This window comes from Zootoca vivipara, chromosome 17, assembly GCF_963506605.1.
Source record: "Zootoca vivipara chromosome 17, rZooViv1.1, whole genome shotgun sequence".
NCBI classification, from domain to species: Eukaryota; Metazoa; Chordata; class Lepidosauria; order Squamata; family Lacertidae; genus Zootoca; species Zootoca vivipara.
The window spans coordinates 19,160,582-19,176,986 of NC_083292.1; the positions used below are offsets into that span (position 1 = coordinate 19,160,582).

The 16,405-nt window shown below is 47.9% G+C and overlaps 2 protein-coding genes across 3 annotated transcripts in view; one reads left to right on the forward strand and one right to left on the reverse strand.

Moving 5' to 3' along the window:
- The window catches only part of MTMR3 (myotubularin related protein 3), a 312,417-nt gene that overhangs the window by 27,879 nt on the left and 268,133 nt on the right, over nucleotides 1-16,405 (forward strand). The gene's annotated exons all lie outside the window — the stretch shown is intronic.
- Nucleotides 4,679-15,095, reverse strand: CIDEC (cell death inducing DFFA like effector c). Of its 2 annotated transcripts, none has more exons than XM_035099254.2 (6): nucleotides 15,026-15,095; nucleotides 10,368-10,456; nucleotides 9,188-9,296; nucleotides 8,950-9,099; nucleotides 6,702-6,889; nucleotides 4,679-5,236 (listed from the first exon to the last, which is right to left on the reverse strand). In XM_035099254.2, exons 2-6 carry the CDS (start codon nucleotides 10,418-10,420, stop codon nucleotides 5,068-5,070), a joined length of 669 nt encoding a protein of 222 aa, XP_034955145.1. In that variant the 5' UTR covers nucleotides 10,421-10,456; nucleotides 15,026-15,095; the 3' UTR covers nucleotides 4,679-5,067. The 2 variants fall into 2 exon arrangements, with proteins under 2 accessions (XP_034955145.1, XP_034955144.1); XM_035099253.2 differs by lacking the exon at nucleotides 15,026-15,095 and adding an exon at nucleotides 12,648-14,962.

Below are 16,405 nucleotides of genomic sequence, written 5' to 3' on the forward strand. Positions count from 1 at the left end.
ATGAAAGCTGGGAAGATGCTCTGTCTGAAGAAGATCTTCAGTGCAAAGTGAAAGCTCACATCTTCTTGTATCATGAGATGTCATATCATAGGAAGGGCAGGCAACCTCAGTCTCCAGGCTCAAATCTGCCTGTCCAGACCTCTGGTCATCTCCCCTCAAAAAAGATACTGTAGATTCAGTGGTGTAGCATGGGGGGTGCAAGGGGGGCGGCTGCACCGGGCGCAACATCGGGGGGGGGCACACTCACACTCACAGCTCTCTCGTCCTCGCCCTCTCTGGCACCGTCCGCTCTCGGAGGCCTCTGTCCTTCGGGGCCCTGGCCCTGTGCCCCGCTCCCTCGCCCATCTCTCCCTTGCCGGCCCACGTATCCCGTCGCCGCCTGAGCTGAGGGCTGGGCTGGGCTGGGCTGAGGAGCCAATTCAGCCGCGCCGCACCCAGCAGCGGCAGCGCCGTCACCGCTGCGCACAGGAGCGCGCCCGAAGAAGCGAGCGCGAGAGCGCGGTCTGAGGCTGCGAGGACAAAGAGCGAAGGAGGCAGCAGCAGGGAAACAGGCGCCTTCTTCGACCCTGGCAAGTCCACCCCAAGCGAAGGACTCTTGGGGGGAGCTGCCCTCAGCCGAACAGCCGGCTCTCCCTCGGGGCGCTTCTCCTGGGACTTGGCCAAGAGCTGCCCGCCCGCCCAGCACGCGCGCCGGGGTCCGCCGGGAGGCGAGGCGCCTGCCTTTCCCACTCGTGGGGGCTGCCGTTGGCAAACACAGGCGGGTGAGGGTCGCCGAGGGAGGACTGGAGCAGGATAGGGGAGGAAAGCTGTGCCCAGCACGTGAAATGATCCACTCCCACCCAGGCTTTTGGAGGACCCCATTTTCTTTTGATCTGACAGGCTCATTAATAGCCAGCCCCCCCCCAAGAATGGGCAATTAATAAAAGCCACTTCAATGGCCCCATGGGCTATAGCCAAGGAGGGCAGGGCGGCAAGGAGGGCAGGGGGCGCAAATTACTTGCCTTGCCCCGGGTGCTGACAACCCACGCTACGCCACTGTGTAGATTTGGAAAAGGGCAATGGAAATGATCAGCAGGGTGCAGCATTTTGGGTTTTTCAGTTTAGATCAGGGTCTCCCAAACTTGGGTCTCCTGCTGTTTTGGGAACATAACTCCCATCATCCCTAGCTAGCAAGAAAGGGGTGATGGGAATTATAGTCCGAAAATAGCTGGAGACTCAAGTTTGGGAAACAATGGTTTAGAGGAAAAGTGAAGCAACATGATAGAAATTTATAAAATCCTATATAGGATGGGGAAAAGTGGATAGGGGAAAGTTTTTCTCCATCTCTCATAAAAGGTAAAGGGGCCCCTGACCATCAGGTCCAGTCGTGTCCGACTCTGGGGTTGCGGTGCTCATCTCGCTCTATAGGCCGAGGGAGCCGGCATTTGTCCGCAGACAGCTTCCGGGTCATGTGGCCAGCATGACAAAGCTGCTTCTGGCGAACCAGAGCAGCGCACGGAAACGCCGTTTACCTTCCCGCTGTAGCGGTACCTATTTATCTACTTGCACTTTGACATGCTTTTGAACTGCTAGCTGCTGCAGCAATCTCCTTTCAACTTTTGAGAGGTTGGTGGTCCAGCCCACTGAAGGGATGAGGGATCCGGCCCACTGTTGGAATCGAGTTCCCAGTCCCTGGGATAGAGCAAAGGTGTGAGAAAGCTTAAGGAGGGTATCTCCTTTGAGCCTCCAAACAGCACTGGAAGGCCCTTGTTCAGTGTGGCTAGAGCCCCAAACAGGAGAAAAGGGGGATACGCTGCAATATTTTGTTGCAGCTCCCCACTGGTTTGTTCCTAGTGTTTTCATCACTGCATCTTCCCTGACATGGAAAGGCTCAGCTTGCTCTGTAAATGGGGTGGGGGGGTTAGGTTGGGGGCGAGACATGAGAGGCCTGCAAAAGGAATACACACACTTACACAATCAATAGAGAGCAGAGTCAAAATCGCTCTTGCAATTTCAGGTAGTTACAAACATTTCTGAAAGGCCATCAAGCTCTTGTGGGATGCAAAGGGTTAAGTGCAGTCAAGTCACAACAATCCCTAGATAGTCCACTTGGAGGACTGAGGAGGAGGATATGACTAAGCGTAGTTTCCTCTTCCTTCACATGCAAATGAGTTGAGGAAGTGGCAGATAAATCCTGAAGGAAACAGCCATTTTCTCTCTCTTGGACCAGACCTCTTGGACTACACACATCTTAGTGAGTCTCTCCCTCAAGGCCTCCAGCCTAGAGAGAGAGATGAGATGGAGTCTCACTTCTTATAAGTGAACTTCACAATGTATATATTACCTTTTAACTAAGCAAGTCTACCTCTTGAGTGTGCTGTACCTCGAGATGCTTGTAAGTAAACATCTTTTATACTTTTAAGAGCATTGTGTTGTGTCTTTTCTTTTAAGAGGGAAAAAGGGGAAATACCAGGAAAATACACTTTATTTTAGTGGCTTAAATCAAGCCTGCGCAAACGTTCTTCTGCTGTGTATTTTGCAAAAGGGGAATGTTTTACTCTGCTAAAGTTTTGTGCTTGCTAGCGCAAGCGGGGATAGGATATATTAAACAATATCTCCTCATCCACATTCCTGAACATTCCCACAGCTCTCAAGGCAGAGCCAGTTAAATTCCTTTTCCCGGACTGCCCATCAACTCAACTGCCAGCTGCCAGCAACTGCCCAGCTTGTACAACTCTTTTTGGGACCTTTCAAAACAAACTTGCAGAGCTTGTATTTTGCAAGCGGGGGGGACGGCCCCCCCAATCCTCCAGCATTCTTAAATGCCTCTAAATGAAGCAAAACGGAGCAAAGGTAACTCATTTGTTTTTGTTTCTTTCTTATTGGCTTGACATGTTGGGCACATTCCACTTCCCCTGACATAAATAGGTTCTATATTTCATTATCTGTGCCAGAGGATAAACGCTGCACACATTTCCTAGGGGAAGAAGCTGGTGTAAGGCTGCCTCTCTAACGTAGCTGGCTTCATCGCTAACTTAGAGATGGAGCAATCACTGCTCTGTGTATCATGGTGCAAGGGCTAAGAACGACAAGACCTGATCTTTTCTCCAGATTGCCTTTTGCTGAAGCAGAACATTTTTATGGACCGTAAACTAAAGTCACATCCACACTAGATATGTAAAGTGTTTGGCTTTAGAATCCCGGGGACTGTAGTTTGTTAAAGGGGCTGGGAATTGTACCTCTGTGAAGGGGTAAACTACAGTTCCCATGGAAGTTTGGTGGGAGAAGCCCTGATTGTTTAAGTGGTATAAATGTACTTTAAATATCTAGGGTGGGTGTAAGATAAAGGCTTAAAGACATTCCATCAATGCTTTTTGATGACTACCAACGACAAAAAAGTGTTGTTTGTGAAAACTGCCTGAAAAAATTAATCTGTGCAGAGGTGGTGGTTGTTTTAATGCAGAGATATCTGCAACTGAACTTAAATGTTTAGGTAAAATGAGAAATGAAGGGAAGCAAAATTTACCCTCCCTACTTATTAGGTCAAAAACAAAGTGACTGACAAAGGTCCGTATAGTTAAAGCTATGGTTTTCCCAGTAGTGATGTATGGAAGTGAGAGCTGGACCATAAAGAAGGCTGATCGCTGAAGAATTGATGCTTTTGAATTATGGTGTTGGAGGAGACTTTTGAGAGTCCCGTGGACTGCAAGAAGATCAAACCTATCCATTCTTAAGGAAATCAGCCCTGAGTGCTCCCTGGAAGGACGGATCGTGAAGCTGAGGCTCCAATACTTTGGCCATCCCATGAGAAGAGAAGACTCCCTGAGAAAGACCCTGGTGTTGGGAAAGATTGGGGGCACTAGGAGAAGGGGACGACAGAGGACGAGGTGGTTGGACAGTGTTCTCGAAGCTACGAACATGAGTTTGACCAAACTGCGGGAGGCAGTGGAAGACAGGAGTGCCTGACATGCTCTGGTCCATGGGGTCATGAAGAGTCGGACAAGACTAAACGGCTAAAAAACAACAAGTGACCACAGATCAGAAATATGGAGTGACTCATCCCTTATTCCTCCATAATCACACCGGAGAGGAAAGTTTAATGCACAGAAATGGAGGACGCCAATGTGTCCCCCCCCTCCAGATCTTGGTGGACTGCAACTCACACCACCCCCAGAGATGAGGGGGAAATTTAATTTGCATCTAAAATAGCATCAGATTTGCACATCCTGCAACGTGAGAACCAACCCTGAGCTATCCTTTGAAATTTGCGCACATCCAGAGACTACAAAAATGGGAAAGCATATATACATACATACATACATACATACATACATACATACATACATATACACACACACATCCCTGGATGGTTAAGGCCAGTCAAAGGTGACTATTGGGTTGTGGTGCTCATCTCGCTTTCTTTAAAAAAAGAAGAAGAAAAGGTGTTTATTAGCAGTAATTTGTACTAAAACACTGAAGAAATTCCAGGAGGATCGTTTTAAAGGAAGAAATTGGCAATTCACTGAAGAAATATAGAGAACTGAATGTATGGATTAGGAAAGAAGCAAAACAGAGAAGTGAAATTGACAGATTCTTCCATGCCTAGCCAGGGATGAAGGCCGTTGTGGACCAAAACAATCTGGAGGACACCAAGGCCACATTCACACCATACAATTGAGAGAGAAACAGGCGGTTTAAGAAAATCCATTTTAATGCAATATATCTATTAACAATGCAATACAAGCCCACGTGAACAAGACTTGACACCAGGCAGGCTAAAAATCCCATATCTAAAATAAATACATGGAGGTGAAGGGGAGGCTGGGCTCTGCCCGGCAACCAGCTTCCACCTGGGAGTTATGGCAATGATAATATCCCATTAAAGAATAATATAAATTAGTGTGTGGTTAAATAATACAGCAGCAGTGAGACTTCTTGGATCCCCAGCAGTTTCTGCCCAAGGGCCAGGCAGGGGCATGAGTGTTCGTGCTCCTTCCTACAACACCTTAGTCGGCGTGGTTACATTGTGCAGGGGATGTCAAAAGTCTCGGCATGAAAGTCAGCGGCAGGCGAGATTCTCCCCAACCATCACTGCAGCATCTTCCTGGTGGGAGGGGACTGCAGTTGGCATCGAGGCGACCCATCCTCCTCCTTTGGCTCCCCGGTGGCATCCAGCAACTGCTGCATGTAACAGGACGTGCCGAGCAACACGTGACCCGTCGCTTGCATGGTGAAGAGGGTCCAGCGTAAAGCTTCCCTGGGGGGTGGGGGAGAAAGAAAGAGGAGGCTTGTCAGAGATTCGGCTCGCATTCAGGTAGGATTCTGAAGAGGAGAGATCTTATGCCCTCGTCTCCACTTCTCCCGCTCTCGCGCCCTTATTAGGGCTCTTCAGGGGGAGAAGGAGATCAAAATAGACAGCCGACAAGTCTCCACGGCTTCAGGATGCTCTTCCTGAAGTTTTGGGGGGCTGTGCGCTCTGCAGACCCCCCCAACCTCCCAAGAGACAGGAGTAAAATCTCCTGCGTCCGCCGGCGATCGCGCTTAACCCGGAAGTGAGATCTATCAATGTTCTGAGCAGGTATGCACAGGGCCGGAGCAAGCCGATTGGGCGGCTGGGGTGGTTCATGTGCCCTGCACCCAGGGGCGGGGCCAGCTGCCCGCGGGGCGGGGCAAGCTGGTGCAGGACTCTCCATGGAGTCTGCCTGCCTCCTCCCACTCAGTCGCCCTACAGCTGAGGAGGAGGCAGCGGGCAGACCATTTGGGGAAGTGCGGAGCCTGCGGGCGCCCAAGCCACCGCGTCACTCCCAGGAGAGACGCGTGGCTCGGCTGCGGTGAGTGCCGCCCGGCATTTTGTCCCACCCCCCCAGTGGTGACACCCGGGGTGGCCCACCCCCATCACACACCCCTTCCTCTGCCCCTGGGGATGCATGCTCAAGACACAGTTTTCAAGGGCAAATCTATTCTTGCAACAGGGCAGGGAAGGCAATGCCACTGTCCTCGATGATCGCCCCATGCTTGAGCAACCGGAAGAAGCGGTAGTGGTGGTGGCTGCGGCTACATTCCCATTAGCTACTGTCCCCCCCCCCAAATGCTACAAGGGGGACAATGATTTGGCTAAAATTGGGAAGGGGCAGTGGGTTTTACTGATAGCTCAAGTGTTTGAACAAGATAATGTTTATGTATATTTAGTGATCTGATGTGTGGTTGCAGCTTGAGCCCCCTGTTAAGGGGGGAAATGCAATATAACATTGGAATCTAGAAGCAAGTTGTCTCCAAAACAGTCAATACCCACATCAATGGGTGAACCCAACTAGTCCATTTTCTAATTTATCCCAGTCCTCAATTCTCCAAATTTCACATTAGTTTGAATTTTTAAAAAAAGGGTCCTCATGAAAATCCACCAGCGAATTTCTCTTTATATACAGGTGCTTATTTGCAATTTTGCCCAGCATACACATTTTTGCAATGTAATTTTTTCATTTTCAGTATTATATGCATTTTTAGGCAGACTTTACCCTAGCCATTTGCTTTTTTTTTACACATTGCTTGGCTGGAGGACAGCACTACAAAAAGTGTGAATTTTGCAGAAAGACCACATTTTGGCCCACACATTTTGGTTCCAGAAGTGTGAATTAGTTTGTCTTTAAACGTGAACTGCATTGAATTTCTCCTCCATCAGGTAGGTCTAATTCAGTTGAGCTGAGAGACAGACTGATACTCACATCATTATCCTCTTGGCCCCATAGCACTGTACATCATAAGACATGCTGTATGTCCCATAGAGCGTGGCCTTGACATTCAGGCAGCCAATGAAGTCCCGAGGGTCAGTCTTGTACAGGTCAAAGGTTACACAGGCCACGTCAATCCTGCGCCGGGGCTTGTGGGACAGGGAGAGCTGGTAGCCTGCTGTCTGCCAGGAAACAAAAAGAAAAGTAGGCTTCCGATAGGCCCTGTATACCTAAAAGTGTACCAGTGAAGTCTCCAGGGGCAGCCCCATATGTAAAGCATTGCAGTAGTCTAAACATGTTGTGCACATTAAAATAGCGGCAGCAGGAATAAACATCATTTGCTTCATCCAAAGTCAGGAAAGAAAATGGACCAACTTTGGCCCTAAATAGTTTCTTTTAAAAGGAATCTGCATTGCTTAGACCAGGTGTCGCCAACTTTTTGAGGCCTACGGGCACATTTGGATTTTTGAGTAGCTGCAGTGGCCCCCCCAATCACCTCTTCTTCTCTCTCCCTTTTCCACAGATCACCTTGCCAAAGATGTAGAAAAAGTGCACCCTTCATTTCCCAAGCGATCTGGGAAGACTTGTTTCCAGTAGAATTTGATACGCCTCAAGAAAGCACATAGAGTTGGATGAGAAAATGGGATAGAGACTTTTCCCAACAACCTCCTTCAGCAATATGAGTTTTTCAAGGGAGAAAAAAGGGAACCTCCCTCCACCAGCTGTCAGGGACTGGATGGCACAGGAGAAATGGGAACTGAGCCCTCGGTCTGATCGGCTCCTCTCAGAAGAGAAGGAGTGGGAAATTTCGACTCCCATGTCTCCAGCAGTTTCGGGAGGAGAGGGAGACAGGGATGATGTACAGCTGAATGAGGAAACGCCTAGTTACAGGATAGTGGAGAAGGAGGGAGAAGTTAGAGAGCAGACAGCAGAGACCTCCCTGGAGAGTTTGGGAGACCCTCCTAGTCCAAGGGCATGCCAGTCCCTCCGCATTGAAGAACAGAGAAGGTGGAGGGATGTGCCTCCTGTAGGTTTCCAGGATGTTGTGGGAGACGGAAGAGGAGGGACTAGGAGTGGCCAACGTCTCCTATGCATGGAGACATGGATCCTTCGTCTTGCAACCAGATGACTGAATCAAAATACGAACTGTGTGTTCTTCTTGCCTCTGAGGCTGCCAGGGGAAGAGAGGATACTCCCTGCCTGGCACCACCTCATGACTAAGGGGAGAGTTGAGTGGAGGTCAGGGGAACTCAAGAGGTTTTGTGGGCATTAGGAGGAAGCAGTGGCTTAGGAAGGGGGGTGTGGTGGGTGAGGTCTGCCCCAGGTGTCATCACTGAGAGGGGTGACAAAACGGCAAAAATATGTGGTTTTGAAAAAAATAACTTCTGCACCCACCGCAAGCACCTTCCTACGCCGCGGGAGGGGCACTCTCCCCTCGAGTGATTTCCAGAAACCAGAAGCATTGCTGCTTCCAACTTTGCAGGCAGAGCACAGCCTTTATGGCTAGCAGCCTTCGACAGCCCTCTCCTCCATGAACCTGCCTAACCCAGAGACGTAGCTAGGTAAGGTGGGGAGGTACTGAGCGCCATACCGCGGGGCCTACAGCGTGCCGAAGAAGAAGAAGAGGAGGAGGAGGAGGAGGAGGAGGAGGAGGGGAGTAGTAGTAGTAGTAGTAGTAGTAGTTTGGATTTGATATCCCGCTTTATCACTACCCGAAGGAGTCTCAAAGCGGCTAACATTCTCCTTTCCCTTCCTCCCCCACAACAAACACTCTGTGAGGTGAGTGAGACTGAGAGACTTCAGAGAAGTGTGACTAGCCCAAGGTCACCCAGCAGCTGCATGTGGAGGAGTGGGGAATCGAACCCAGTGCCTGAACCACGGGTCTCTCTCTGAGGGGGGGGCAGTGGGCAGACTGCTTGCAAGCTCCGTGCTGCTTTTTCGAGAGCGTGGGGCTTGTGTCTGCCCACTGCCTCAGCCGCCCTACAGCTGAGGGGGAGGCTGCGGAGAGGCTCCACATAGTGTGCCCTGCCTTGGCTCGCCCCGCCCCCATTGGCAGGTCGCCCTCCCAGGCTACGCTGTTGGGAGGAAGACCTCAGGAGTGCCAAGCTGGTGATCCTGGCTTAGACCCCGTAACATGTGAGAGATAAAGGTCTATGCACACACCTTTCAGCCTAGTAGAACATGATCACCTGGAAAACCCTATCCAGGTTCTACCAGCAGAGGGCTTAGCCCACTGGCTCACCTTAGCTGGGCGCCATGTCTGTCCTTTGGTCAACACCAGCAAGACTGTCCCATCCTCCAGAGTCTGGAAGAACTCCTCTGTCTCGACGGTGGTGCCATCCTCATCCAGGACAATGGAGATGTTGCCCGCTAAGAGTAGGGCACTGCGTACCTAGAGAGAAAGCGCCGGGTTCAAATTCCATCTGCCCCCTTGCCCCATCCCACCTTGCTCCTGGCAGAGGGCTCCTAGAACCGCTCACCTTCTCATGGAGATCCCTCAGGCTGTCGGCCATGATCCCCTTGCGGACGGTGCGGTCGCAGTTGCTGACTCGGTAAGGCCGGGCTTGAGGAGCGTTGGCTGACACACACCTGGAAGGATGGATGGAATCCATCAAATGTTGGTTTCTCAGTTAGTTTCCCAGTTTAAGGGCCACTAGCCACCTCACTGCACCGGTTGGAGGTTATTGAATGATAGCCAATGTTGGTTGTACTCAGAGTAGACCAGGCATCCCCAAACTGCGGCCCGCCAGATGTTTTGGCCTTCAACTCCCATGATCCCTAGCTAACAGGACCAGTGGTCAGGGATGATGGGAATTGTAGTCCAAAACATCTGGAGGGCCAAAGTTTGGGGATGCCTGGAGTAGACCTATTAAACTGAATGGGCACGACTAACTTGAGTGCATTCATTCCAGTGGATCTACTCCAAGTAAAGGTTAGCTGGATAGATCCCGTCATGTAAATCGCCTTGAGCTGGTTGCTTAGAAGGCAATTAATAAGTTGATGGACTACGCCGAATTGGCAAAAATGACGGGGAAAATCAGAAACAAAGATGAAAACTTTAATAAGGAATGGGGGGGATTTATAATTTATCTTGGAGAACACTGTAAACAATTAAAAACATTAGCAGGATTGTAACAATACTTGTCATGTAACAAGAACTAAGGATATAATGGAGGTTTAATATTGTGGGGAAGGAGCGGGGAAGAAATTAAAGTCATCATGAATATTCATCAGCATTTTTAGCATGCATTTATTATTAAACCATAGAGCCTAGGGCTTGCCGATCAGAAGGTCGGCTGTTCGAATCCCTGCGACGGGGTGAGCTCCCGCTTCTCGGTCCTGCTCCTGCCAACCTATCAGTTTGAAAGCACGTCAAAGTGCAAGTAGATAAATAGGTATTGCTACAGCGGGAAGTGCTTCCGTGTGCTGCTCTGGTTTGCCAGAAGCGGCTTTGTCATGCTGGCCACATGACCTGGAAGCTGTATGCCAGCTCCCTCGGCCAATAACGTGAGATGAGCGCCGCAACCCCAGAGTCGGTTACGACTGGACCTAATGGTCAGGGGTCCCTTTACCTATTATTACATTTATAGCCCCCGTGTCTGCTCAAGGCAGTCACAGCTGACCACCCTTAGTCACGAGGACTGCCCTGCAGGTACTTACTTGGTGAGGGACCGAGGGGATAGCAAGCACAGAGACTTCTTTGCGTAGTCCATCCTTGAGAAAGTGTGAAGTTTTTGGTCTAAAGTAAACTGCAGGGAAAGAGAAAGCTTGGTTAATAGAGCTCCGCAGGAAGCTGCCTCTCATGGAAGTCTTTTAAGCTCGATATTGCCCACAATGATTGGCAGCATCTCTCTTGAGCAAATGCTGAGGCAGATGGTGTCTCCCAGTCCTAACTGGAGATGCCAGGGATTGAACTGGGGAGGCTCTGCATGCAAAGCTCTGCCATCCCTTTGCATCGCCCCCTTTTGGAGGGTATAGTGTACGGCCCTGCCAGCAGTGTTAAGGATTGGAGTCAGCAGTCCTCTTAGGCCCCATGCACACTATATATTTAAAGCAATATTATACAACTGCAAACAGTCACAGCTTCCCCCAAGGAATTCTGGGAGATGTAGTTAGTTAAGGGTGCAGGCAGTGGCTAGGAGACCCCTATTGCCCTCACAGACCTACAATTGCCAGAGTGATTTGACAATCCAGCCCTGTGCCCCAAGGAACTCTGGGGATTGAAGATCAGGGAGGGGAATAGGGGCCTTTGAATTGCTCCTAACAAAACACAGTCCCCAGAATCCTTTCTGGAAAGCCATGACTGTGGGTCATCATAGTGTTAGATGACTTGACAGGTGGGTGGTCCTGCCAGCCGGTCAAACTTGGCCCACAGGGATGGGGAGATAAAGATGTGACCCTCCAAGCAAAAGAGGTCCACCATCTCTGTATCAAAATATTATCTGGGCCATCCAAGGGCCATTCATATTAATACAGGAAGTCAATTTGAAAAGCAATTCCTCTCCAAAATAAGGTGCTGGCTAATCCAGCGACCTTTTGTTTCAGCAAGTACTGTACACAAGATGGTAAATCCAATGAGGGAGATCTCAGTCAGAGCAGCAGGAAAAATACAGTCATATAAGGAAAGAAACCAAGGTCGACTCAAGCCAGTGTTTTAGTGGGGCAGTTTTTTAGAGTGTAGTGTTCAAAAGGATGCAGCAATTAGACTTTCCCAGTTGAAAGGCAGCCTGCTGTGCCCCCAACTTTGCACCCCAAATTAATCTGTGCATTCCAAAAGGAGATTATTGGTACAGCAAAGAGTTCCCCCCCACTCCAGAGAAGAAGTGGAAGTCTCATGATAAGGCAGCAAATAAATTGAGGGGTTGGGGAGGGAAGGGACATGATGTCCCAGCCCCAGTAGAAACATTGGCAGCTGCCCTATAATGAGTCAGACCAGCAGTTCATCAAGCTTAGTGTTGTCTACACTAACTGGTAGCTGCTCTCAAGGGGCTTCATGCAGGGAACATTCAATCCTGAATGCAAAGCAGATGTTCTACCATTGAGCTGCAACCCTTCGACTAAGAATAAATCAAGATTCTAGTCCTTATGGTTCTATTTAAAAAACCTAACAGAAATGAAGTAAACAGGAAGCTGTCCGGTACTGGGTTAGCCCATTGGCCCATCTAGCTCAGTGTTGTCTACACTGACTAGCAGCAGCTTTCCAGGGTTTCAGCCAGGCGACATTCCCAGCACCGCCTGTTTATTTGAATGTAGCTGAAGCCATTGCAAAAAACAAAATTCATAGATCAGAATAAAATACACACTTTCGCATAACTTAACGGGAGAGTAAGAAATCAAGATAACAAACTTTTTTTATATACAAAAGAATGGAAGTGGTTTATTGAATTTTTACAGATAAATTGTAAACAGATAAAAATGCTGGCAGGATTATTGTAATAACCTGCAGTATATATTTAAATAAAATAAATAAATGAGTAAGTTAATTTGGATATGCAGAAGATATTAAAATGATTTTAAGGCACCACAGAAAGAGAGGGAAGGAAGTCACGTTTTAAAATGTCAAAATGATTGTAAAAATCAGTGAAATGTATATATCTGAAAAGTATATAATTTTTTTTAAAAAAAGAATAAAATACACAGTTAAAATAGTGATTAAAATCAGGCATTCTGTTAGAGAAAGAGTTTGCTCCCCTGAAAAAAATTAACTCAGGATCCCCCCCAAAATGTTCCTCCTTAAAATTGCTTCTCTAAAGACAGAATGGGCCACTTTTTTCAGAAGTGGGGGCGGACGGGCGGACCTGTCCCTTAAAAAAAGTTAATCCGATACCCAATCGATCTGTCAATGGACTGACTTAAATCTTAGAAAAGGGCTGCCTATAAACCCTTGTAGATTGGGCAAACCAGTAAGTACTGGGGTGAATCTTCAGACACACAACCTACCTTGAGATGCTGAGGATTGAACCTGTTGTGCAAAGCAGATGCTCTTGTCGCTGAGCTATGGTCCTTCACTGCTGAGCGACCATTGGTTCCTCTATTTCCCAGTAAGCTATAAAACCCTTTCCCTAAAAATAAACTTTCTAGTCCCTCTGGTTAAAAAGAAAAGACCTGAATGAAATAGGAATCTGCCTGAGCTGGAGATGGCCAGATTCGAACCTGGGACCCTTCTGCATGCAAGGCAGATGCTCTGCCCCTGAGCTTCCTCACCTTAATAATATAACGGGCTCTGCTGCCTGCAGGCAATGCCCGTGGCCTTTTACTTACTTTCACCAGATGCACTGCTCTGAAAGCACTTCTGGATTTTGTCCCAGTGCCCTCTCTGTTTATAGAAGCAAAGCTCTCGTCTGCCCTTTGAACAGGGACAGGGAGGGGCTGCCAAAAGGGACACAGTGTCTGCCAGTCTCACCAGCCCAGTTGCGTCAGGTGGCAAGAGATGTGGCAGGAACAGCAGCGGTTGGGCAATCGGGCCAGATTGCTGGGCACCAAGCAGCGTCACCCAATTCTGGGGGCGGGGAGAAAGAGTCATCATGCTGACTCAGATCCTGTTATGCCAACAAAGCCTGAATGAATGAATGAATGAATGAATGAATGAACCATTGGCCCATCTAGCTCAGTAATGTCTACACTGACTGTCAGCCGCTCTCCAGGGTTTCATGCAAGGAGTCTCTGTCAGTCCCACCTGATGGGACCTTTTGCATGCAAATTCTGATGCTCCAAGTCATAGCATAAAATAAGTTCCTTGTGGTTCTAAAATAAAGGGGTGATTTTAAATTAGAAGCCATTGGCCCATCTAGCTCAGTAATGTCTACACTGACAGGCAGCGGCTCTCCAGGGCTTCAGGCAGGGGGGCGCTCCCAGGCATATCTGCAGATTGAACCTGGGGCCTTCCGTGTACAAAGCAGATGTTCTACCACTAGGCTATGGCCCTTCTCCTAAAAACAAAGCAGGATTCTAGTCCTCATGCTTCAGAATAAAGGGATGATTCAAGCAAGAAACTGCTTTATACCAAGTCGAACCATTGGACTGTTTAGCTGAGTGTTGTCTACAAGGACTAGGAGAGGCTATCCAGGGTTTGAGGCAGGGGATCCCTCCCAGCCCCACCTGGGAATTGAACCTGGGACCTTCTTTGTGCAAAGCAGATGCTCTGCCACTGAGCTATGACCCTTTCCCAACAGAGCAGAAGGAATCCTAAGGTCATATAGGGCTTATTCACACTTCCCTTCCCTCCGCTCTTTCCAGGCACAGCCCAAGTTTTAAAGATCCATGTCTAAGCACCCCCCCCCTTTTCCCTCTCCAGAAATTTCCAGTGAAACCCTGCTATTTAAAGCTCATCGGAGCAAACTGCAACCTGCAGAAAACTCAAATTGACATTTGCTCTGATTGAGCACTAAAGAGCGGGTTTTCCTGGGCAAACCAACCAACCAGTCTGACATGGAGCTTTTAAGCACAGGCCTGTGCCTGGAAAGAGCAGGGCAAAAGCTAAATGTTGGATAATCCCTTAGTCCAGAACTGGGGCTCAAATTACCTGCGTGGCCATTCCTGCACTTGGCTACACAGCACATCTGGAGTCCCAGAGCTGAGGAGAGCCACAAAATCACAGCAGAGGTGAGACCGGATGGAGCTAATTGCCTATTTTCCCAGTCCTAAATTCAGCCCTCCACATTCGCATCTCAGTTTGCAATTGGGGTGGGGGGAGTGAAATCATCATGAAAATTCACCAGCATTTTCTTGCCAACTTCTGTTAATATGCACATTATTGTATGCAATGCATGAGTATAAAACTCCCCTAAAGCAATTAAAAATGCTATTTCCACTAATACTGCATTTGCGCACATGCACGCGCGCGCGCACACACACAAAATTTATCACAGCATGTGCCTTTTGTACTTATTCCTAGGCTGAAGAATCACATTGCAAAATTCAGAGTCGGGCGATCTTCAAAGGGCAGCAATGTCTTGCATAGCATATTAATTTGGAAACTGAGTTGGGGAAGAAGTTTGCTTTCAAATGCAAACTGGATTAAACCTCCCCTGCCAGGAATCAGTAGTGCAAAATCGCTGCCCCGCTCCTGAGCACAGTTTGCCCACAAAAACCTGGATTCAGTCCTACACATTATCATCCGAAGTTGTGGCAAATCATAGAGTTGGAAGGGACCCAAGAGTCATCTAGTCCAACCCCCTGCAATGCAGGAACTACAGCTAAAGAATCCTTGACTGGTGGCCATCCGACCTCTGTTTAAAAACCTCCAGTGAAGGAGAGCCCACTGCCTTCGCTATAAGGTTATTAAGTCTAAAACGGGCTACCTGCCCTACGGTCCTTACCTGCAGTCTCAGGTTGGTACAGTGTGCAGACTGAGATTTATTCCCTCACCAGCTCCTTGCAAGAATGAGACTTCTGTTTACGCCCCGGAAAGCTGAACGCCCATCTCTAGATTACTAGAGCCAACCACTGGCTTTGACTTCAATATCCCTTCTCCACCCTCAAGACGTCAGCTCTTTCCTTCCCCGTCACAAGGTGGCCATGAACTCTGTACTCCTCAAACTTTAGCCAGATGCTATCACATGTTCACTGTCTTTATTCTCCCCGGTTTAGCAACAACTCTCTTCCGCTAGCATCTTTTTTTTTTTTTAAAAAAAGAGTTTAATTAGAGTTTATAAAGATAAATACAAAACTTCAAAGGTCTTTTTTGTCCAGCGTTAATCTGAAAAAGATCACATGCTGAAAAAGAGAAAGAAAGAAAAGTTAGAGAAATAAGAAAGAGGATAAAAAAGAGCTTAAAAGAGGAGATAGAAAAGATAAGGTTCAGAGAACTTCCAATTCTTAATCTGTCCACTATATGTAAACATATTGATTGGCAGCTGCCTTTAAAAAAAATAAAATAAAAATAAAGGAAGAGTATATAAAGGCCTTAACAGCTTGGGACCAGCCTGCATGAGAGATCACCTTACTTCGTAACCACTTCAACCGGTGGAACTGGCACGTTTACTGGTGCCACATAATACCTGTTCCGCAGTTGTAAGAAATGTATATTTTAGTGTGGCAGCACCTACACTTTGGAACTCCCTGCCTATTGAGAGCAGGCAGGGGCCTTCACTGTATTCTTTTCGGTGCCTGCCAAAAACATTCCTCTTTAGAAAACCCTAGCCAGAGCTTTGTGAAGTTGATGCGAGTTTTCATCTTTTGTTTTTTTTTAAACTTTTTTTAACCTTTTGAAAGTCTGTATTATCGTTCCTATTTTTTTCCCTATTGCTTTCTCTTTCTTGCAAACTGCTTTGAGGTTCTCCTTCTTCTTACAATCTAGCAGTGCATGCACTTTATGAAATAAATAAAATAAACGAAACTCGACGATCAGTAAGAGTATAGAAGAATGTGGTGCTGAAACTGCAACTCTTGTGCTAAGAACTGATAGCAAGTTTCTGGTCCTCATGGTTGAAAGAGATGCACTCATGCTTCCAAGGGTATTACCTCCCCATGTCCCAGAAGGTTTTGAGCAGTTTGGTGGCCAAAGCTCTAGCATTCTCCCCGATGGGTGATCACCAATACATGAATTGTGCAAATTGCATGCGCTATACAGATCACACTTTGTTACTACACACATACAACCCCTGGATAAGGTTAATACCAGGTTGTTGGAAATACCTAATTGCAAGAAGCAGCAGCAACAGAACAGAGGTTGAAGGTAATAAATGCTTTTATTTTAT